The 24,674-nt window shown below is 35.2% G+C and overlaps 3 protein-coding genes across 3 annotated transcripts; 2 read left to right on the plus strand and 1 right to left on the minus strand.

Annotated features, from left to right (window-relative positions):
• The first annotated feature begins 984 nt into the window (after nucleotides 1–984).
• Nucleotides 985–11,703, plus strand: LOC145598987 (thiol-disulfide oxidoreductase LTO1-like). Its single transcript, XM_081655399.1, has 7 exons — nucleotides 985–1,204; nucleotides 1,307–1,580; nucleotides 2,963–3,219; nucleotides 3,308–3,420; nucleotides 6,827–6,974; nucleotides 10,855–10,992; nucleotides 11,409–11,703. The coding sequence occupies exons 1-7, from the start codon at nucleotides 1,100–1,102 to the stop codon at nucleotides 11,487–11,489; spliced, it is 1,116 nt and encodes a 371-aa protein (XP_081511525.1). The 5' UTR covers nucleotides 985–1,099; the 3' UTR covers nucleotides 11,490–11,703.
• A 3,592-nt stretch (nucleotides 11,704–15,295) lies between these two features.
• LOC145596932 (putative inactive purple acid phosphatase 27) lies at nucleotides 15,296–17,794 on the plus strand (the record flags this gene model as incomplete). Its single annotated transcript, XM_081653124.1, has 8 exons — nucleotides 15,296–15,388; nucleotides 15,579–15,708; nucleotides 15,855–15,936; nucleotides 16,036–16,168; nucleotides 16,427–16,632; nucleotides 16,724–16,849; nucleotides 16,973–17,282; nucleotides 17,463–17,794. Coding segments are annotated over 8 exons (1,386 nt in total), but the record flags the coding sequence as incomplete, so codon positions are not given.
• Nucleotides 17,795–18,806: 1,012 nt separating this feature from the next.
• Nucleotides 18,807–19,430, minus strand: LOC145596933 (uncharacterized). Its single transcript, XM_081653125.1, has one exon. The coding sequence runs from the start codon at nucleotides 19,428–19,430 to the stop codon at nucleotides 18,807–18,809; it is 624 nt and encodes a 207-aa protein (XP_081509251.1).
• Between the last annotated feature and the right edge of the window lie 5,244 nt (nucleotides 19,431–24,674).

The raw sequence follows: 24,674 nt of genomic DNA on the forward strand, positions 1-24,674 counted from the left end.
ATATATATATATATATATGTATATGTATATTATATATATATATATATGTATACATATATATATATGATTAATCACGTTCTAGCACGTGGCTATTAAATCATAGAAAAAAAAAATTACATGTTTAACATGTTATCAGTCATTTGAGACCAATAAAAGCAAAAATCTAAAGTTCAAATAGTCAATAAACTAGGTTATTCCGTGCGATGCACAATTAAAATTAACCTTTCTTGTAATAAATATTCAGTTGCATTACATCTTATATGAAGAATAGAATTATATAATAATTTACATTTAAAAAAAGTATTCCCTCCGTTTTTTTATATGCATCACTTTGACAATCGCACTATTCACATACCATGTGGTTGACTTAATTTTTTAACCTCTACAAAATGAATAAATGTTATTATATTATTTATCATTAGATTCGTCATAATGTCTAGTTTCATAATATAATTTTGTTACAATTTTTACTAATACACAATTAAAGATATTTATGGTCAAAATAGCGTCTCGGCAAATGTGCCGGTCAAACTGATACATATAAAAAAAACAGAGGGAGTAAGATAAATTAAATCCATGATCAACATCAAACAAATTAGGCATGTGAAACTATAATTTAGGAGAGAAACTTGGCTAATTGAATTTTATAAAGATACTTATGCATTGAAGTCAAATGTGTAGATTAAAAATAAAATTTAAAAATCAATAATAATTGATAACATCATACATAGAATTGGAGGGAAAAAATTTAATGTGAGAATGACACGTAATATAGTTTTAGAGTTGATGATGTCAGCAATGTTTTGTTTAAGTAATACTCTCTCTGTTCCACAATGATGTTCACTAGTGTAAGATTAAAGATATTTGCGGTCAAAGATGGGTCAAATCTTGTATCGATTTCCATTTTGAAACGGAGGGAATAGTCCAAATTTGAGAGTATTAAAGCCAATTTTCCCTAATTAATTTAGTGTGGATCGGGTCAGACCTTAACCTCATCAAGAGCAAATGACATGGAGAGACATTCACTTCCACTTGTTTGCTAATCAAAAGCATTTTTGCGGTGCAAATTATTTCAATTGCACCATTGAAGCAAACTCAGATGGAAGCTATGATGCTGAGTTCATCATCTCCACTCCATCTCTCTCTCCCTCCAAAACCCCTTTTATCTTCCCCTCTATCATTTCCTTCTCTCCTCAAATTCAAGGTAAAACTCTCTCTTTATACTCTACTTCTCCATTGGATCAACTAATCTTCTCTCTTTGTTTCTTGCTCTTTTGTCAATTCAATAGCTTTTCTCCATTTTCAGGGAAATTCAAGACATGGGGTTGTTCTACTTCCGTCGATGTGCATTCCAGGCCCAATTCGAGACACCCAGAAGTCTGAAGATGAAGAGGGTATGCAAGTTTCATCGTCTTCTTCGAGCATTTCTACATATAATTGGTGTGCAGGACTTGGAGGATTGGGGTTCTTGGAAACTGCTTACTTGACTTATCTTAAGGTCTCAAATACTGAACCGTTTTGCCCTGTTGGTGGTGGGTCTTGCAGTGATGTTCTTAATAGTGATTATGCTATGATTTTAGGTAATGTTTAACTTTCAATTCACAGTTCTTTTATTTAATTGGGCAATTTTAGATTGAGAAATTAATGTGTTGCTGATTTGATTGTATGAAGTTTATTGTTTCAAGTTGAAGATGCATATTAGTGATCTAATTTGGCAATCTGTTTCTATCTATGTGATTGTTTCAAGAAGCTTAAATGTTACTGATGGAGTGATTGATGATTTTCCCTTCCCTTCAAAAAAAGTGTTGGTTGATTAGAAAAGGCAGAAAGTGAGTTTATTTGTCATCTAACATTCTTATTTACCAGCAAACCCAATTTAGAAGTAGTAAGATGTTATACTGCTCTTGTAAATTGGTCATGCCTGATGTAATTCTCAAGTGTATCATGGCTGACATCAAAGCAAGAGTTATGTATTTCTTACCTAAGAAAACCAAAGGCAGTGGCGATACTTGGTTTGAATGTTTGTCTATGAAGATTTGTGATTAATGGAGCGTAGTCGAGGAATGCCTTCCTAGAAAATGATCGTCTCTCCTAGTTTTTGCAATTGTTTCATGGGGTTTTTAAAACTTTTTATTTAACTTTAAAAAAAGTTGGATGAAAATCATGGAATAATAGACTAATAGTTGGTTAGGTGTTGTTTGATTACAATCCCTTCTTCCCCCTCTTTTTCTCCTCAATAAGTTGCTTTGTTTCTCTGGGCTTTTTGTAAGTGGCAAATTAAAATTACTTTTCATAAAATGTTGCAATAATTTGGCATTTGGTATAATCGTTGTTGATGTACTCAGCGTTGGCATGTAAAATATGTAGTTATTTCTCTCAATCTCCTGATTTGTTGCCTAATCTTGTGTCTCATGCATTAACCATCATAGATTATTTTTCCACCAGTGGGTACAGTTTGTGAGTTTAAAGAAATAGAGGCTGAAAACCAATTTGTTACTAAGATATTCAGCCTCGTAAAGTACATAAAACTGCAATAATAGAGAGCAAAAATCTTTATATCGAATATTAACATCATATAAAATTTTAAGATGGCAGGATGACCACACGTGTTTGAATAGCATTTGGTTCATATTACAATCCCTCTTTGGGCACAATTATTAAGCTCTTTAGTGGGACTTGTTTGGTATGGAATGTTCTATCTCTGTCATTGGGCTTCACCGGCCTTGCTTAACACTAGAAATCTAATAAGAATATTTTATATAGTTTCACATGTATCTTGCTTCCCCTCCTTTGAAGTGTATGCTGTTTATCACAGAACTGTTGTTATTTTACCTAAGGTCTTCTTTATTTTTCCCCTAAAAATTGGCTATATTATAACTGATGCTGAAGAATTTATTGTTGACCTGAATATCAATTTTAATATCTCTGCAGGTGTTTATGATCCTCCTTTTGCATTTGCCAGGTGTTCCGCTACCATTAATTGGCATGACTGCCTATGGACTTATCTTTCTCCTTGGTTTGAAGTTAGGAGGGTGGAATGTGCCTCTCAAAATCAATCAAAGTGATGGGCGTCTACTTCTACTTCCTGTCTCTGCTTCCATGGCAGCTGCCAGTGCTTACTTTCTGTACACTCTGGCTACTAGACTTGAAGGAGCTTCATGTTCATATTGTTTGGCATCTGCTACATTGTCATTTAGTTTGTTTTTCATCATTTTAAAGGTTAGTCTCTCCTCTTATGATTAATATTTTAAAAATATTAATGCACTACCATATTTTTTCAGTAATTATTAATGGCTATGTATTACAGGATTTTGGACTGAAAGAGCTACAAAAAGTTGTCGCTTTGCCATTATGTACAGCTGCTATTGTGCTTGGAATACTAAACACCACATACAATTCACTACCTCCAATATCGCCAAGGTAAATAAATTGAATGATATCTTACTCAAGACCTGAGACCCGAGGCTTTGAAATGTTTGTATACGCTTTGCCATGTGTTTGTAATTTTTTGGGGCAAGTTGGAAAAGATTTTAAATGACTCACATAAGATATGTTGTATACATTCAGCTAGGCTTACCCTGGAAACGATTTTTGTTTGTCTTGGGCTCTGGCTGGACCCTTGATCTATTATCTCCACACAATTTTTACCGAAACATGCTGGATCTACGTCATGTACTCATGTTTCCAGTTTCCAATGACTTCTTTGCATGGGGATGTATGGTATCCAAGCCTATGTCATTCAGTCATGCAAATTATTGCAACTTTTGCACATATGATGGTTTTCTACTTTTCTTAAAAGACTTGGTAATTTAAAGCATCCCATTATTCTTACAGTGGGATTATTTATTTTTTTGGTTTTGAATCAGTGGAATTATAAATAACACGACTTATATATAAATTGATTTTTGTTAGACCATTGGCATAAATTATCTTTATTATTTTTACTTTTTTTTTTTTGGTATTTTTTAAATTTCAAAGCAACAATTAGTATGTTAGTGGTGTTGATGAGAGCTAAATGGCTAGGGTCTGTGTAATTGCCATTACCCCTTGAATCATGTGGTTCACTCCACTCTTGCTTGTTAACGACAAGCAATGTATAAAAAAGCTCAAGGCGCGCTGAGGCGATAAGGGATATGCAGCGCCTAGGTGCAACTAAGGCGCGCTTGGTGTGCCTAATTAAAAATGCCTCGCCCAGGCCAAAATAAGTGCTTACCCCCTATCGCCTTGCGCCTCAGCGCCTTAGGCGCGCTTTTTCAAACACTGGCGACAAGAGAGGGAGAGAGTCAGAGACTACGCGAGGATATTGTATGAGCTACAAAATGGGAATGGGGGATTAAGGTTGGTGTCTTAGGTCCCAATCATTAATCCTCACTATCTAAACTCTAAAAGTGCTTTATTTTGGAAATACTTTCTCCTTTTCTATATGATCTACATTTTCAACTTGTACAAGTTTAAGAAAATTTGTGAGTGTAGCATATGAGCCAAACTTTTATTAACTTATATTAGCCATGTATTTTCTTCATTAGTTGAACTTATATTAGCCGAACTTTTATTAGAAGAACTTATCTGAACATATGAGTGCGGATTTACGTTAATAAAACTTAATCAATCTTAGTAGACCTAAAAATGAGTGAAAACAAAGTGAGGGGTGGAGAACAAAGCCTTTAGGGACATCATGGAGGAGGTACCCATAAAGTATGCCTATAAGGCCTTAAAATTCATAAAGAATACATAAAGGAAAGCAATAAAGGAGGGCGGGACTCCAACATCCTCCCCCACTTATTTAAGTCTACAGCCTCATCAATTTACGAAATTATAAAAAGAAAGTGAAAAATATTATACAATTATCATGGAATCTTAGATTTGTGTATTTGTTGTTTGCGGTCATAAAAGTCATCTTAATTATGGTGGCTTCTTTCTTTTTGGTGAGCGAGTTTTTTGGTTCCATTGTTCTTAAATACATCTCCGGAGAGCCAACTTTTAGGGAGCTGGTTGTACTTGTTTGTCCTTGCATAACACCCATTAAAAAAAAAAAAAAAAAAAAAAAAAAAAAAAAAAAAAAAAAAAAAAAAAAAAAAAAAAAACATGATTTGGAGAACTGGAAATCCAATCTATTCCTTGTGACAGTGAACTTTTTTTTTTCCCTTTCCAGTCAACCAACTTCATCATCTTGGCTTTTTAGTTGATTGACTTCATGTTAGTGCCTTCTTTCTTGGTTCCATAGTCATTAACGCCATCACCGAAGAAGTGAGTTACTCATCTGTCCACCATGGGAGTATGGCACAAGTGTTTCTCCCATTTATAACAAGGTCAACAAACATTAATTCATTGGAGGACTCTTTTGTCATAGGAGCCTCTTTGCTCATTGCATACATTATATAGATGTCACCCGCTTTTATCTAATTATGTGTGTTTACCATAGGTCAATTCGTTTACTTGATTTCTTTGCGACTTTTTGTCAAAATATTGTTTCTTTCCTTTCTGTTTGCACTCCTACCATTTGTGTAGGCGTAGGCTTAGGCATAAGCATAATATGTTGTTGTGCAACCTAAAAATTTCAAAGGAACATGATTAATTTGATTCTCATATTGTTGTGGAAAAAGGACGACTTGAGCCTTTGAGCGTTAGCTCCTCTACCTTTTCTTTTATCACCTAGTTTATTGATACAATAAGCTATTTCTTAGACTTTTAGCGTAGGCACTTCTTTAATAAGCTATGGCCTTTTCAAAGGAGTATTTCACTAATCTCTAGAGTCATCTACGAATCTTATGTTCAACTTATTCTTTCAATATATAGATGACGATTACCACTTTTCGTAAGTCTCAATTATCCAACATCCAAGCTAGTATTCCTTCACATAGTTTTGAATTGGGATTCGTGAAAGAATCCCTTGTGTTGGATCTTTTGTATTTTCACTTAAGTGGCGAATTTAGGGATTCAAGATAAATAATTTGGTCCTTGAGTTCAGTCTTGACCTCCTCTTATGTATCTATATTGGTCTTCTCAACTTAAATTTTGCGTAGTGGGCCCACCATAGCTTGGCATTGTATGATAAGTACATGATTGTGTCCCCCTTTGGGTCGTCCCTTAATTAACTGCGCAAACATGGTATGAAGTGATGTGTGGCTATAGTTTGGTGCAAGAAGTGAGACAAAGTTGGGGCAGCTGTTTGCAGCAACAGTGGGAATCATGGGATGTTTTGTGTGTTGCGCATTGGGTTGGGTAGTGATCTTATTTGGTGGAACCACATGTTGTGCTATGTGGGCAAGATCCAAATCAACATTGAGTTTGCATTATGCTGAATTTTTTGTAAACATACATGATATCCAAGGGAGTTTGTTAGGAAATTATTTTAATTTGCCAAGATGTAAAGGGACTAGGTTAAGAAATTAGGTGTCATAATACAAGGATTTATAGGCTCATTGTTTGTATGATATTATGAACAAGATCTTTTGTGTGTGTGTGTGTGTGAGTGTTGTGGGGGGGGGGGGGGGTGGTTCTTTAGAGAGAGACACCAATATTGAAGTGGCTCAAGGTGGGACACCTGAGTTAGGGTGACTTAAAGGACATCAAATGTATGGATGTTTGTAACTTTGTATTATTGATACTGGTTTGATTAATAATACAAGTTTGGGTGTAATTGTGTAAGATTTTTTCTGCCATTTGAATTATTGTGTTATCGTTGTTAATTTGCTATGCATTTGTTGATCTTGAATTTATTTCTGTACTGTTTGTTGTTTGATTGTGACCTATATGGGGTTGGATCTCCTTACAATTGATGAGTCACTAATTGATGTTGTGTTTCTTTTTTAAATTCACTGAACAGATCAGAAGTCATGGAATTTCCTTATTATACAACAGAGATTACTTCAGCATCAAGTCCATATGCAATTTCACTTGCAAAACATCTCAAATCTACAGGGGCAAAAATGTATGGGGCTTTTTGGTGTTCACACTGTCAAGAACAAAAACAGGTAATCACTCACAAGTCACAACTAAACTGATAGTGCAAAGCTAATGAAATTAAAAAACCCGTGTCATGATAATTCTGCATCTTTTTGTGCATGTGTGGCGTACATATAGAATTTCAATTTGGTTTATCCTAGCTATCTGATAGTCAGGTTATTTTCATTAGGATATTTTTTTTGCTGTATGACTTATCTCTGTTGGGCATGGTCTGTCTTCTTATTTTACTTGCTTGTTTTTGGTAAATTAGTGCCCTTGTTATAAGCTATTTTCATACAACATCTCCACTATATTCAAGATTACTCCTAATTGGCTTTATAGTGAGATTAGAATAGTATTTGGATCTTCAACAGTTCAATGCCCTAGTCTATGGCAGGATCAATGTCACTTGGTGTTATTTTGCTTGTGTTATTGTGTAAGTTTAAGTTTTGGTGGGGAAGGTGGGGGGGGGGGGGGGGGGGGTAGGTATAGTTTGGAGGGGATGAGATAAAAAGTGTTGCCTAATGCTATTTCCTCATTTGAACATCTTCACCATTAATTTTTTAAGTCACCAAGGCGCACTAAATCACAAAAAGGCATAGAAGGATCCCTATCGCCGAAGTTTTCCTTGACCCTTTCTATGCATTTGTAGTAAGGTTAACTTCTAGAATTTTTCAATATGGCATATCTGCCTAATCTTCTGTGAATATGTTACTTGGACTCGGGTACCCATGTCCGACACGGGTACGTGTCTAAGCGTCTGCGGTTATTCTGTGAAAAAATTCCTTGATTTTGAACTAAAAGTGAAATGTCCGGGTGTCATACTCGTGTCCGAGTGTCATGCCCATGTCCGAGTGTCATGCCCATGTCCGAGTGTCGAGGGTCCGGCACGGGTACATGAGGTGTAATGAAGAGTCCGACTAGTATAGCGATTGTGATCATGGTTATGCTATAATTTATCTACCTAACTCATGAAAAAGCTTGTGGAATGGATGGGAATATCGAAGAAAAACCCCTATCAGCAAGTGTTCTTACTGTTCTATCAAAAGCATTAAATGCTGAAGCACAAGAAATCACAGGGCTTTTGCTTATTAAAAATCTGCGGAGAAGACTCACCACCATTGAAAAAATCTAGCTTCTGTGTGATGGGTTTTACCATTCTATCCAGTTACTTTCAATCCCATTTTTTTTATTGCAACCCTGCTTATTGCTTGGTTCTCTTTAAAATCAGCAAATTCATCAGTAGGCTATGTGCAAGGAATCAGTATTTGAGGGAGGGGCACATTAGTCATAGCCTATTAGTAGTGTCTTGAGGAATAAGTTAGAGTTTGTTATGAGAGTTTTCTATAAATAGGACTCATTAGGAGGGTTAATAATCATCCAGAAAATTATTGTTAAGCTTGGCTTAGTTTTGGGAGAGCTACTCTTCCTCTCGAATGAAGAGTAATTGTTTTGTTAGATTACAGCGATCTTCAATACAAATATCCGTTACTTAGCTTAAATTCTGCTTAATCATCTTCTTAAACTCTCCCTAATCTTTCTGACCTGAGCTAATTCCTAGCAAATGGTATCCTGGTAGAATCAGCCCCTGAAATTCGATTTTCAGCCATTTAGATCAAAAAAAAAAAAAAAAAAAAAAACAGAGAATGGAGGTCGCTGGAGCTCCGATTTGGTCACTTGAGCAAGTCTCCGAAAGGATGGAGGAATCAACGAAGAGGATTGTTGATAACCTTCAAAGAAATCTGGAGAAAATCTTTGATGATGTATTTTCTCCAATTTTCTCTTCCATGAAATTGGAGTTGAAGGAAATGGAAGAAGAGCTTGAGGATGAAGAGAACCAAGCAGATTTAATGGAGGAGGAGGAAGTTCCAGAGAACATCTTCACCGGCGAGGATTTGCAGTCAGCCACCATTTCCATAGGTGAGGAAATTTCCAGATGTGAGCAAAACTTTTGTTCCATCATTAGAAGCTTCTCTGGTGGCGTGATGGTGGAGAAATTGGGTGGAGGATGTCATGGAGGTGCTGGTGGAAGCCGTGGTGAGTTTGCAGGTGGATTTACTGGTGGTGGTGTGCCTTTTGCGAGTGGTGTTAGCAGTGATTTTGAGAGTAGTGGGTTGAGAAATAAGGTAGGTGGTTTTGTTGGTGGTTTGTATGGTGGAATATGTGAGAGAGGTGGCGCCGGATGTTGTGGATCTGGTGGTGGCCCGGGTGTGTGCACTGGTGGTGCGGATTTTTTGGGTGACCCTGGAAATTTTGTCGGTGCGATTGGTTGCGAATTTGAGGGTTTGGTTAGGAAGCTCAAGTATAAGGGAAGGCTTGGCGATTCTGCAGGTGGATTTACAAGTGGAGGTCAAGGTGAACTGGTCGGCAATCGGGCTGGTGGATATTGTGGCCTTGCTGGTGATGTTCACAGCGGTTTTGAGGAAGTTTTCGCTGGAAAGGTTCAGCAGGGAGGTATATCCACCGCTGGTGGTGGCCTAAACAGGGATGGTGATTTTTCGAGTGGTTTTACAGGTGGTGGGAAAATGGTCAGAGGGGGACTGGGATCTTTAACCGGCGGTGAAACTGATGGTGGGAAGATTCTATGGAGGTGGTTTCACGGTGGTTTCCAGAAGTACCTAGAAAGAGAAGTTAATGGGAGATGCCTTGATGATTCTTGTGTTAGCTGGGAGAGGAAGATAGTAGAAGGTGCTAGTAAGGGTATTATAGTAATAATACACCTTCAAGAAATTGCAAGTGATTTCAGCAAGAGCTCACGTGCTTCAAACAACACAGACTGCTATAGTAGATACCTGAGACTTAATGGGCTTTCTCATTTTCAGCCCAACCTATCATATTTTGTGGTGACTTGCAAATTAAACTCTTCAGGTTTTGGGCTTGTTAGTTTTAGGCCCATCTATCTAACATCAGTTTTAAAATCCAAAGTCATCACCCAGATGGTTCATTGCAATTTCCCCTACCCACAACCAACTCATCCCAAGTCAACGAAGACCAACTCTACCCAAAATTCAATGATCTCTCATACCATGCTGGTGCATCATTCAGATTTTTCTGCCACTAGTGATCATTGTTGCCAAGGCCGGGAATCCAGTTCCGATTATAAACCACCTTGAGGACAAGGTGAATGTTTGGGCGGCGGGTATTGCAAGGAATCAGTATTTGAGGGAGGGGCACATTAGTCATAGCCTATTAGTAGTGTCTTGAGGAATAAGTTAGAGTTTGTTATGAGAGTTTTCTATAAATAGGACTCATTAGGAGGGTTAATAATCATCCAGAAAATTATTGTTAAGCTTGGCTTAGTTTTGGGAGAGCTACTCTTCCTCTCGAATGAAGAGTAATTGTATTGTTAGATTACAGCGATCTTCAATACAAATATCCGTTACTTAGCTTAAATTCTGCTTAATCATCTTCTTAAACTCTCCCTAATCTTTCTGACCTGAGCTAATTCCTAGCACTATGTTACTCTGTCTTGGACACACGTCAAAGTTATTACACAAAAGTGACGTGTCAATGGCTATAAAATAATGTATCAGTGTTTCATGGTTATTTATATATGATGTAGTTTTGTGATATCTCTGAAGCACACACCAGGTCTTGAAACTGTTTTTAAATATGCACCTCTGCCATATCTAATCTGTGAAATAGTTGAAGTAGTGAATTTTTAGTCATATTTTACTATAATGAGTTTGCTAGGTTTGTGTAATATAGAGCTTAATTTGTACCTTTGTGGAATATTCGTGGCACATGCTGCACATTACACGTATTGCACTCTCATCAAAGTAGCTATTTTGAACTCCTGTTAAGTGTCATGATGTGGTTTCATTATGGTGAAAATTGATTTTCAATGTTTTGGTAAGCAACCCTTTTGTTTAGCAGGATAACATATTCTATATGATTCCCTGTCTATAGATGTTTGGACGTGAGGCAATGGAGCTGTTAGATTATGTGGAATGCTTCCCTGATGGTGTTAAGAAAGGAATTAAGATTGCTTCAGTTTGTAGTGATGTTGGAATTGAAGGATTTCCTACTTGGCTCATTAACGGCGAGGTGAGTCTACTGTGTTGCAGCTGATTTCATCGTAAAGTTTTGATTTTTCTCTAGCTTTCATGTTATTTTTTTTATCTTCCCATTGTGCACTGTGAGATTTAATTCTCAGAGGCTTTCTTTAATCTTTAACTTCAGCTATTCCTTTTACCCTACTTTCATTTGGCATGATATAGTAAAGAAGCAACTTGTAGGCAAAAAAAAAAAAAAAAAAAAAAAAAAGAAAAACAGTGAGGCTTTTTGTTTGCTGCTGCAGTTCTTGTAAGCATTTCAAATTTTATTCACTTTGTTGCACATTTAACAATATTCGACTCAATATTTTGTGCAACAACAATCTTCAACTCAATATTATTCTAATGAATGTTTCACATCTCAGCACTTCTCTATATAAACTGTAGCTATGTATACCCTTTTTGTAGGTAATTAGTGGAGAAAAGACGCTTGAAGAACTTGCTGAAATATCTGATTTCCATTATGATGCTGTAAATCAACCTAATTAAAACCATGGACTCCAATGCTATGTATCCAAGCCTTGTTGGAGAGGAGTTCTTACTGTAAGATTTGTACAATAGTTGCAGTTATTTAGGCTTAGTTACATTTTTCAGATTTTTATCATATGAATAGTTTATGTATGCTACAAGCTGCTCCTATTATAAACACGAGGAATATTTAATCGCATTTTTTATTCATTTATTTATTTTGTTTCTTGTGTGAGCTTTTAGCTTTATGTGGGGAAAAAAATCCACATTTGCTTAAATTTACAACTTACTAGTACTTGAAGGCCCAAACCTCATTGACAGAGAAATTGTATCCCTTTTATAGTTATGGATGGGATATGGGTTTAATGGTATAGTTGATATTTTAGGAGCTTTGGATCATATCTCAACCTTTTTTTTTTTTTTTTTGGGGGGGGGGGGGGGGGGCGGTGGTGGTGGGGCCTTTAGGGGTGCTGTAGCTCAAGATGGTTCTAGGGCGTGTCTCGTGCCAAGCCCACGTTCTTTGGGTTAGGTTGGCCCGTTGACCGTCACGGCTAGCCCAAGCCATAGTGCCAAATCGTGCAGTGCTTGCGTGCCTAAGCAAAATTTCATTGATTTTAGCGTGATTTGCCATGGTAGGCTAAGCTGTGCCGAGCCTTATCGTATTTCTCCCATATAAAGGTGGCCCATAGTTCAACACACACAATAATGTGCCGTGCTCCGTGTTTTTTTTTTTTGCTAGGCCGTGCCAGACCTTGGGCCGACCCAGTGCCATCTTAGGTGTAGCCTTGTAGGTGGGTTTGTTGAAAATTGAAATCAATTTTAGCATTGAACCAAACACATGTTATTAAGAATCAAGTTATCAACATATTATCATGGTGTTAAATCTAACTTTATACTCCGCATCACTTTATGAACCAATCACTCCATAATCGGTGATTAACAACCCATGAGATCTTAATGAAGACCAAGGCCTTATTCAGGTAAAAACAGTTGTGAGAATGGTTGTTAATATACTCAAAATATACGAACTATCATTTGACATTGTTCAACATGGTCAAACCACTCAAAACTACCTAATAGTTATTGTCGAATCATGCCTAAATCAACCTGGATGTTTACATGCTTTCAAAAAACAAAAAAAAAAAAAAAAAAAAAAAAAAAAAAAAAAAAAAAACCTGGATGTTTACATTTTAGTTCTTTTTTACAACTTGGCAATTCACCTGCAACTACTACGACAGTAAAACAAAATAACGGTATTATTATTATTCCAACCAACCTCGTTACTCGAAAGGTACTGGCATCTTGGATAATTTGTTTACAATTAATATTTTGTATGTTTCTAACCTCATAACAATTATCATGCTATAATAATATTTAGCAACAGTAAATCATGAAACACGCATTTACCGTAACATCAAAGGACAACGATATCTTCCTATCCACACCCATGTGAAAATTAGAATCAGTCGGTTAAAAATAAATATTAACAAACCAGCCCAATTCAAATGATTGAATTAATTAATCGATAAACTATGAATCAATCTTCGCACTATGAAATTCATGTCAGAAAATCATATAATAATATTGAATCATCTCGTATGAAATTCTCTCTATTATTGTACCTTTAACAAAGTATTTATAGACGTCCCCTTATGCCTCAAGGAGAAAAACCATAATACATAAGAAATCCCACAAAAAATGGGAAAATATTATCGATTGTTGAAATTAATTTTTCTACAAACCATCTTTTTCATATGTTTGCCTAGCAACACTTTGGGTCATCGTCACAAACATGTACTTGGAGATGGTGTGCAACCACTCTCCCAAATTAACATTCTCAATACTAAATTTGAAGTTCGCAATAAGGCGTTTGTTCGTGTTTCTACCATTCGTCTTCCTACTAAGGTAATTTATAATACCGATTCTTAACCCGTGTAATTTGAAGGGGTTCAATGAAATGAGACTATTGTTAGCGTCTTTTTATATGATAGTAATGGGTACCTTTAGTTTAGAAACAAGGTGACATTTTCCGTCTCATTATATCAGGTACTATTAAGAGAACTCGGCTTATAGTGTACATGCATTTATTTACATCACCTTTTTTTCAAACTTCTGGACTAATTAATACTCATAATCTTGATTTTTTTTCTATAAATTAATCATGATATTATAAAACTTTGTATAGGGGGATGAGGACTCAAAGCTATTTGGTGCAAGTAAGTCAATGATTCAAGACATAGAGGTAAATAGAGCTGAAAAGTTTGCTTAGAAACTACTACATTTTACAAAGAATAACTAGTATTAAAGCTATGATGTTATATTGCTGTGGACTGTGTTGCTAATTTGAATATTTCTACAGGATGATGACAATGTTCGCCCAATAACTGTAACTTTTATGTCTGACGATCCTTCTTCCGATGATTGGGTTGGAGTTTTCTCCCCTGCTAAGTTCAAGTACGGTTACATGTCCACATTTATGTCTCAGTCCATTTTTTAATATATAAAACTGATTTTTGTTACGATATTAACTAACTCCCTATATAGAGGGGGTGTGTGCCTCAGTCGCCTTGAGGCTCTATGTCACTGGAAGACGACTCCAGACGAGGAAAGCACCAAAGTGCTGCACCTCAACGCTCAAGGGCCAAGGCACTGATGATATACCTAAGATATATGCAAACAAGCTTTACTTGTTTAGAGTTAAAATAGACAAACATGGGAAAGTTTTAGGCACACTAGGAATCTAGGATCAATATGTAAAGCTTCTAGCCCTTGTAAACCATTCCAATAAAGTGGTTGGATTTTTAGATAGTTAGAGTAAAACAAAAGGAAAGAAGATATAATTTGTTGGGAAATTATATGAGATGCTTTTTTTAGCTAGACATTGAACCAGCATTTGTGTATGGACACCTTGCTGATTTGAAACTTGAAGAGAATGTGATCACAACTTGAGCTTTACTCGCGAAAAGCTACCTTAGTGCACTTCTTTTCAATTGCTAGCTCCATAGCCACTTTGGCTACTATGGTCTATCTGCTACTTCAGACATCCACTCATTCACGAATACTTAGGCACAAATTACCTTTTCCTTCTTGTCCTAATAGTAACAACAACACACATTACTCACATAAAAATTTAATCCATTGATGTTCCAGGGGACTCACACCCTTTGGTTCCTGGCTTCAGCCGAGCTGCTGTAATTGAGAAGTCAGACAATAAGTGAGAGTTTCAGAATTAATTTGAATTTATGTCTTTTGAAATGATTTAGTCGTACATTATTTAGGAAATAAAAAAGAAGACATTTCAAATCATCAATGATAGTGAACCATGCATGCTTAACTATGTCAATACTTCTCTAAGACTCGAGGAATTTGTACTCTTTCTATCAGGATTTGATGATGGAGATTTTCTTTCTTTCTTTTATATGTTCAGTGCATCTACAGACTGCAAAGAAGTTGGTAATGACAGAGTTGAGGACCCAACTATATGCACTGCTCCTATCAAGGTTAGCATAGCTCGAAAGGCTTTTACTTTAAGATATGGACTTCAAATTGTGGTAGAAACTTATATCGTTTTAAATTTGATGACAATTAGTACAAATATGCAAACTACTCGAATACAAATTATCTCAAAAGTGGAAAAGCTGAGTTGAAGTTCGAGTTGATTAATCAACGAGCAGATTTTTCCTTTGCATTATTTTCTAGCGGCTTGTCTAATGTAAGTTTATCAATTAAAAAGCAGAAGCCCCCTTCAACTTATACCCTTCATTTCTTCTTATCGATTATACAATATTAATGGTACTAATGCTTCATTTGTTTGGTAATATTAGCCAAAACTGGTGGCAGTTTCAGACCCTATATCTGTTTTTCCGAACCCAAAAGCCCCCCTTTACCCTCGAATTGCTATGGGAGAAACTTGGGATGTGGTAAGTTTCTCTTTATATTTCTGGGTTATGTGTTAAATTTTGTGGTTTTCGGTAAATATGGAACACTATTGTGCTGAAAAAAGTGTCACACCTAGAGAGAAAAATATAATAGTTAAGATAGAGTTTTTAATAGAAAGATTTAGTGGTTTAAGAACTTGATTTATTGACGTTGCACTTTGTCATTGTACAGATGACAGTGACATGGACTAGTGGTTACAACATAGGTGAAGCTGTTCCATTTGTTGAGTGGGGGGCTTTGGATGGAGCTACCACTCGATCACCTGCAGGGACCTTTACTTATACTCGCAACCAAATGTGTGGTATGCTTTGTCTTTTTTGATTGTATGGTAGTTTGCCTCACTCGAAAAGAATGAGGACATGGTTAAATTGATCATGAACAACCTTGCTAATTCAGAAAGTTTGTCAGTGACTTGATGACTTATTGAGTTGTTTGGCTGTTGTGAAGCTCCACCTGCGCGAACAGTTGGTTGGCGTGATCCTGGATTTATACACACTAGCTATTTGAAAGAGTTATGGCCAAACACGATGTAGGTATCCAAAACTGTCTATCCATACTTGTATTACAGTAATGTAACATAATAAAATGTAGGCTTATAATTGACTTGTCATCATTGGTTATTCTTCAGGTACTCTTATAGATTGGGTCATAAATTACCAGATGGTTCCTACGTTTGGAGCAAGAAATATAAATTTAAATCGCCCCCAGTTCCTGGAGAAAGCTCTTTACAACGTGTTGTAATATTCGGTGACATGGGGAAGGTACAACACTTCTTTATACTGAAAGTTATTGATCATACAAAAAATATATATCAAGGTTTATTAGGTAAATAACATAACATCCTAAAGCGTTGAAGCTCGTTTTTCATAAGATAATGAATCAAGGGAATGGTTTTGGACTTATGGCATTAAAATGCATTCATTAATCATAACCTAAAGCAAGCTCTTAATCTTGAAAAATTTACTAATTGATTACTTATAACAGCAGAATGACAATTTGTATTTCAATTATAATCGAAGGGTGAACGAGATGGATCAAATGAGTATGCTGACTATCAACCAGGAGCGCTGAACACTACTGACCAACTCGTTAAAGATATCGACAACATTGATGCAGTTTTCCTTATAGGAGATTTGCCATACGCCAATGGATATATCTCACAATGGGACCAATTTACGGCACAAGTTGAGCCTATTGCCTCAGTTAAACCCTTCATGGTTGCAAGGTTTGTATTCCATATGTTTTTAGCTGCCTATTTCATATTTATATTCAGTGATAGGCTGATCATATTCAATTTCAATGATGATACTGTCCAGTGGTAATCATGAGCGTGATGCACCAGACTCAGGATCTTTTTATATATACAATGACTCTGGTGGTGAATGTGGTGTGCCTGCTGAAACAACATTCTACGTTCCTGCCAAGAACCGAGCTAAGTTTTGGTAGGTAAACTTTTCGCTATGTCAACAGATTATCTATGCTGTATTCCTTTTCTTCTTATAATAGATATTTGTTCTATGCATGTCATAAAAATAAGAGGTAGTAAACAAACTTCTTTTGAACAGGTACTCGGCAGATTATGGAATGTTTCATTTCTGCATCGCTGACACTGAGCACGATTGGAGGGCAGGTAGTGAACAATACAAGTTCCTTGAAGAATGCCTTGCATCAGCAAATAGACATAAGCAACCTTGGTTAATCTTTGCTGGTCATCGCCCACTTGGTTACTCCTCGAATAAATGGTTTGGTATGGAAGGTTCATTTGATGAGCCAATGGGCAGAGATGACCTACAAAAACTGTGGCAAAAGTACAAAGTTGATCTTGCATTTTGGGGCCATGTTCATAATTATGAGAGGACTTGCCCTGTTTACCAGGTATCTTTTAATTTGAAAATTTGGTACTCTGTAGTCTGTATGTCCCTATGAAACTGACCGCGTTTTTATAACAAGTCATCCAAAAGAACTCGCTATATTTTACCTTTGTTAATAACCTTAACTAGTAACAGAGAAGGTTACAGTTTAACTGCTATTAACTTTGTGTGTATGTGTATTCAGAACCAATGTGTGAAAGAGGGGAGCTCTCACTTCTCAGGCGTGGTGAACGGTACCATTCATGTTGTTGCTGGTGGTGGCGGATCCCATCTAAATGAATTTAGTCCGATAAAAACTACTTGGAGTATCTACAGAGATCAGGATTTCGGGTTTGTTAAGCTCACAGCATATAACTATTCAAGTCTGAAGTTTGAGTATAAGAAAAGTAGTGATGGTAAAGTTTACGATTCGTTCACAATCTCTAGAGATTACAAGGATGTCTTGGCCTGTGTTCATGATAGTTGTGAACCCTACACTTTAGCCGGATAAGATGAAAGATGAAGCAAACCCAATAAAGGCAGAAGATATATGCTTGTTCCTTATTTGTTACTCTTTGTAGATGTTATTGTTTCTTAGGGAGATGTCATGTGAGAGTGTGTAAAAATAGTAATTGTTGTAACACGAAATGTTTTCTAGTTTGGCAATCCATCAACGTAACATCTTTTCTTGTGTTATGCCTTAATCGTGTCTTGTTGACAATTAGATTTGATACAATATTATATCCTAATTTTAACTCTTTTCATCTCTTAAAGATTGTCTCATTTGACTTTTCACAGTACTGTATAAAATTTTGAATGTTTCACAATAAAAATTGACATTGAAACAAATTTAACAATATCTCATATGATGATATGACTATACATTATTTCTTATAGATTATTAGGGAGAATTTGTGATCAAAATTTTAAATACTCGACCCATAAAATACAATTAGCTTGGCAAATTTCATGATATAGAGGGAGTATCATTCTATACACTAGCTGTGCATCTAGAAGTTTATGAGATAACAATTCAAACATACATACAAAAAATCCAACTTGTTAATATTTCTTCAGCAAAAAGAAGCTTAGTTGAACAGTTATAACCAACAGTCATACAAAATAAGTTCAGCAACAATAAGTTGAGAATGTAACCTCAAATTTTTCCATGGTAGCTACCTATATAGATGGTATTCGAATTCTGAAGTCTGACAAAAATATTGCTCACGCATTCGCCAAATCATATTGATGATGGTTCTTGACATATTTCATGTACATGCTCATGTAAAAATAAATTAGGCTATTGTTCTCTCGACTCTTAGAGAGAAGAATTCCCTAACCTTTCTCGTTGTACCTTAAACAACTAGTTCAATCCAACCCGAAAATATATTACTATCATCTAGTGTCCCTTGATGACATCCTATATAACATAACAGTATTAAAGAATCATGTTTAACAAAAGAACATGATTAGTAACACCGCGATTACATGACAAAGATTATAACTAGTACTGTACAATCAAGAAATAACATTCAGAAAAAAACTCTGCTCATTTCTTGCTCTTTTTTTCTCTAGAACCATTACGAAAGAAAGAACCAAAACCCAAAAGATCTGATGTACCTTTAGTGATATACGGCGGTGGTACGTTCAAAGCAGCACAATTTCTAACACCATTTCCATGTGATCCACTTCCTCCTGAACCACTCTTCCTCAAAGGAGGCTTCTGACAGGATGTGGGAGAAAATTTCAGATTCGGATTAGTATTATTGCTCATTGTCTTACCATTATTGGAGCCCGGGTTTTTATGAGTTGGTTTAACAATTTCATGAGACGATGATCCGGTTGATTTGCTTCTTAAAAGAAGAGGCAGAGACCAAACAGAGGAACTCCTCTTATTACTGAAATTCTCACAGTTTAAACTGCTGCTTCTGTTGAACCTCCAAAAAGACTTTGATTGAGTCTTTTCTTGGCGTACCAAAGTTGCTGTTGTCGTCGAGGTTATCTCCTCGTCTTTGTTGATAGAGTTGAGCTTTTCTTTCATCTGAATAGGGATGATCACACCATTAAAAAACAGTTCATCAGCAGGAGAATTATCAGTCTCAGAAAAAGCTGCTGTAACGCAGAAGTCGAAATCTTCACAGTTTTGCTGGTTTGCTGATGATAAGAGTGACATATCTAGTCTAGCAACATCAATTTCTTTTTGGGTTTGGGTTAAATTTGTTTCCGATAAGTCGTGAGAAAATGATATCCGGGGGCTCGAGCAGGCGCTGCTCGAGTCCCCGCCTGTTATCATGTTCACTGCCATCATTGTTTTGTTTGTGTAAGCTTATGGTTTTTTTGAAAGAGGTCAAATTAAATGGCTTAAAAAGGGGAGTGAAATTGTAAAGATTGTTTTAACATGAAGTCAAAAGAAATAAGTGTGTTAATTATTAAAGTTGGTTTTTTGAAATTGTGGAAAAGATTGAAGAACAAGTGATGAATAATAATAATAATAATAATTCTTTCATGGTAAAGTATACAAGAAAGAAAAATGAGGAAGGTTCAACTGCTCCATCAAACTTTTTAAAACATTTTTGGTAAACTTAATTAGTTGAGGAGAGAGAAAATGAATAAAAGTAGTGGGGTGGAAGAAGAGGATTGGAATGAATAATGGTGAATCATTATATGAGAATTGAGAATACTTCAAAAGGGTTTCTCTTCTTAGAGAGGCAAAGGTTGAAAAGAAAACTAACCTCCCAACTAACTTTTAGGTTATTTTTCAGGTGATAAAACTCTTTCTGTTTTCTTTTTTTTTTAAAAAATAATTATCTGAAGGTAACAACATTTCCTTTTTTTGAAAGAAGGTATCAACATTTCCTAGGAATAACACGATTTGACTTTAGCACAATTCACACGTTTGTGTTCGAATTTTTAGGTTTTTTTTTTTTTTTTTTTTTTTTTTTTTTTTTTTGAGTAATAAAAATTGAATTTCCTCTATTTAATTAGTCGACATATTCTTTTGTTGTGTTGGTCAATAATTCAATACAATATACCAAGTATAAATTATATTCAATCAAATATTGCTATTTATTAAATAAAATAATAATAAAATGGATATTATGAAAATACTCATTGGAAGGCCGAAAATTACCAATCTATCACATGGTCTTTTTTATTTATATACGTTAATTATGGGGGTTTGTTAAATGTATCAACTAATTAAATTGGAAAAGTAAAATAGGTTTTATTTTTTATAATCATCTCAATATAATTTCAAAATTAAAACTTTTATTCTTTTATACTTTTTGCTTATCGGTCGTATTATTAATTATTCAAATTAATTTTTTGAATTTATATATTGACAACGAGATTAATGATATACGTGAACAAAAAGAAAATAGATGAAGTACTTCCGTATTACTCTTTGTAGCCCCATCAATTAATGAGAAATTTTATGAACCCCTAGAAAAAACGGATGAAAAAATGACTTTTGAATAACTTGTCAGCATATTCAAGATATTTAATAGCGAAAACAAATATTTGACTTTTTAGACTATTATGTACTATTAATTATTTGACGCATTAATTTACAACTCGTATAGTTTACAAATTATATCTCAAATTATAATATAATAATTTGTACCTAATTCCTGTGAAACATGCTGAATATCTGCCATCTATTGATCAAATTGATGTGTTTAAGGTAGAGTATGTCTACTATATTTCGTGTGCACTTAGAGTTAGAGTTAGGTGTACTCAATGCAATTTCTGTTGCTTATTCAAAAGCTAACTTTTCTTCCTTTTTTTTTCTTTTTTTTCTTTTTTTTTTTATAATTTATCATTAAGATGATTCCAAATGAGTAAATGAATTAAATAGATATACCTTATGTTTTTGACAACATCTTCACAAGAAAACATATTAAAGGAAGAAGCTATTTTTATTTAGTTATTTAATTTCATGATTTAACCAAATTTATTCTTTCGATATGTCATGTATTATCCATACACTCGACGTGTAAAAAAAAAAAAGAGTTATTGTAAAAAATCAAATCAATATGGGCAAGAGGGCAACTAAAAAAAACTTAAATTTCAGTTAAAATTTTTGCTCGAAAAGCCTAATTTTTTTGGCCTGGACTAATGGGTTTAGGCACATCCTATTTGGCCCAAAAATGAGCCAAAATTTTTGCGCAAAGCCTAGCCCATCCATAATCACCTTTATGTTTTACCTTAATCATACAATATTTTTTTTTAGTTTAATGAAATATAGTTACATAGAAGTATATATATACTACCTCTGTGACTCCATATCGTAATAATATTGTCCTTTAGAATTTTAGCATTTTCAAACTATAGCTTATACGTAAGAAAATATTGTCACCAGTATATAGGCTTTTGTTAAATTCATAACACAAATGCACTTTTAAAAGAACTTTTTTTAAGTTTTACAAATGCATAATTATATAAATGTAATAAAATAAGGGGAAAGGGAGAATATAAGAGAGAGATATAGATAGGCAATTGTGTTGTCTCCATTCATCCATTTCATGACCATTTATATATATACTTGATGTGAACATTGTAACCTATATGGACAACGAAGAGTCCATTCATCAGAGGGTTAATGTGAACTAATGACATATGGAGGATGTTATTAAAACCATACTAAAGATAGTCATAAAAGAGATAATTACAAGCTATAATGGGCATACATTATTAGTAACACTCCCCCTTGGATGCCCATTATCTAATAGAGATTTAATATGCTTATATGCTGCCTCGTTAAAAACCTTTCCAGGAAAAACCCAGTGGGAAAAAACCATGGATAAGGGAAAAAGAGTGTAGCGCGCAAATACTCCCCCTCATTATTATATCACTGAAGATCTTTGAGACGACGCAATCCAATACGATAAACTAACTTTTTAAAGGTTGCGGTTGGAAGAGCCTTAGTGAATAGGTCTGCAAAATTCTCACTTGAACGAATCTGCAAAACATTTATATCTCCATTCTTCTAAAGATCATGAGTGAAGAAAAATTTGGGTAAGATGTGCTTTGTTCTGTAACCTTTGATGTATCCTTCCTTAAATTGAGCAATACAAGCTGCATTATCCTCATATAAAGTTGTCGGTGCCTCTTTCATAGATGATAAACCACAAACTTATTTTATATGTTGAACTACCGACCTTAACCATACACATTCACGACTAGCCTCGTGAATTGCTAAAATCTCATAATGATGGGAAGACGTAGCAGCAATGGATTGTTTCATAGAACGCCAAGAAATGGATGTACCACCATGTGTGAACACATATCCAGTTTGCGATCGACCATTATGAGGATCAGATAAATAACCTGCATCTGCAAAACCAATCAAATTTTCTTTAGACAACTTTGGGAAAAATAAACCCATATCCTTCGTACCTTGAAGATAACGAAGTAAATGTTTAATCCCATTCTAATGCCTCCGGGTTGGACATGAACTAAACCTTGCTAATAAATTAACTGAAAATGATATATTGGGTCGTGTATGACTTGCAAGGTACATTAGTGCTCAAATTGCACTAAGATATGGTACTTCAGAACCAAGAATTTCTTCATCATTTTCCCGAGGTCGGAATGGATCTTTCTCTAAATCAAGTGATCTTACAACCATGGGGCTGCTCAATGGATATACTGTATCCATAGAAAATCTTTTAAGAAACTTTTTTTATATATGTTGATTGATGCACAAGGATTCCATTCTCTAGGTGCTCTAGTTGTAACCCCAAGCAGAATTTTGTCTTTCCTAGATCTTTCATTTCGAACTCTTTATTTAAATAATTGACAGTCACTGAAATCTCTTTAGGAGTTCCAATGATATTCAAATCCTGATCCAAATTTCTTTATAAAAATACATGGGCTGATAGGATCATTCTTATAACCTTCTTTTAACAAATACTCACTTAGACGGTTATACCACATACGCCCAGATTATTTCAATCCATAAAGAGATTTGTTCAATTTAATATAAAAACGTTCTCGAGAACTAGATTTTGCTGCTTCTGGCAGCTTGAATCCTTCTGGGAGCTTCATGTAAATGTCATTATCCAGTGGGCCATATAAATAAGCTGTGACTACATCCATCAAACGTAAGTCAAGTCCTTCTCTTATTGCAGACTAATCAGAAATCTAAAAGTAGTTGCATCCACCACAGGAGAGTATGTCTCCTTATAATCAATACCAGGTCTTTTGAGAATCCCTGTGCACTTAATCGTGCCTTTTATCTTACAACTTTACCCTTTTCATTTCTTTTTCGCACAAAGACCCATTTATATCCCACTGGCTTTACACCTTCAGGTGTACGGACTTCAATTCCGAATACTTCTCTTTTTCCTAGAGATTTTAATTCCGCTTCAATTACTTCTTTCCATTTTGGCCAATCATTTCTTTGTCTACATTCTTCAATGGATTTTGGTTCATGATCCTCATTATTATCCATAACATCTAATGCTACATTGCATGCAAAAACATCATTGACGTCGATTTGATTTCGGTTCCATGTAATTTCTGACATGATATAATTTGTTGAAATTTCTTCATTATCAGGTACCTGAATTTCTTCTTGTATCATGTCTAAAGTCTCTTCTGGAGATCCTTCGGAAATTGTTTCTTCAATTTGACTATCATCAATTAATGCTCCTTTTCTTTTCCGAGGATTCTTATCTTTGGAACCTGTTAGTCTTCCACGTTTCTGACGTGGTTTAGACTCATTAGCAAATTTATTTTGTCCTTCCGAAACATCTATTTTAAATGGAGCATTTACAGTTGGAATATGTGACTTGGTCACTCTTTTTGGGTCAGCAAACGAGCCTGGCAATTGATTTGCTAAATTAATAAATGAATTATCTTTTGAACTTCTAGTTCACATTGTTTAGTTCGAGGATCAAGATAGGATAATGATAATTCATTCCATTTAATTTCCTTTTTCAGCTCTCTCTTTTCTCCCCCTAATGTTGGGAAAAGTGACTCGTTAAAATGATAATCTGCAAAACGAGCCGTAAATAAATCCCCTCTTGTAGGCTCAAGATATTTAATAATTGACGGGGATTCAAACCCAACATATAATCCCAACCTCCTTTGAGGATCCATCTTAGAGCGTTGTGGTGGAGCTATTGGAACATAAATCGCACATCCAAAAATTCTTAGATGTGAAATATTTGGTTCCTGATCATAAACCAATTGTAATGATGAGAACTTGTGATAACTTTTTTGCCTAATGCGAATTAGTGCTGCTGCATGTAATATAGCATGTCCCCAAGCATAAATTGGGAGATTGTATTTAATAGTAATGGTCTAGCAATTAACTGAATACGTTTTATTAATGACTCTGCCATACCGTTTTGTGTATGAACATGTGCTACAGGATGTTCAACATTTATCCCAATGGACATGCAATAATCAT

This window comes from Chenopodium album, chromosome 20 (assembly GCF_948465745.1).
Source record: "Chenopodium album chromosome 20, dcCheAlbu1.1, whole genome shotgun sequence".
Taxonomy (NCBI): Eukaryota; Viridiplantae; Streptophyta; class Magnoliopsida; order Caryophyllales; family Amaranthaceae; genus Chenopodium; species Chenopodium album.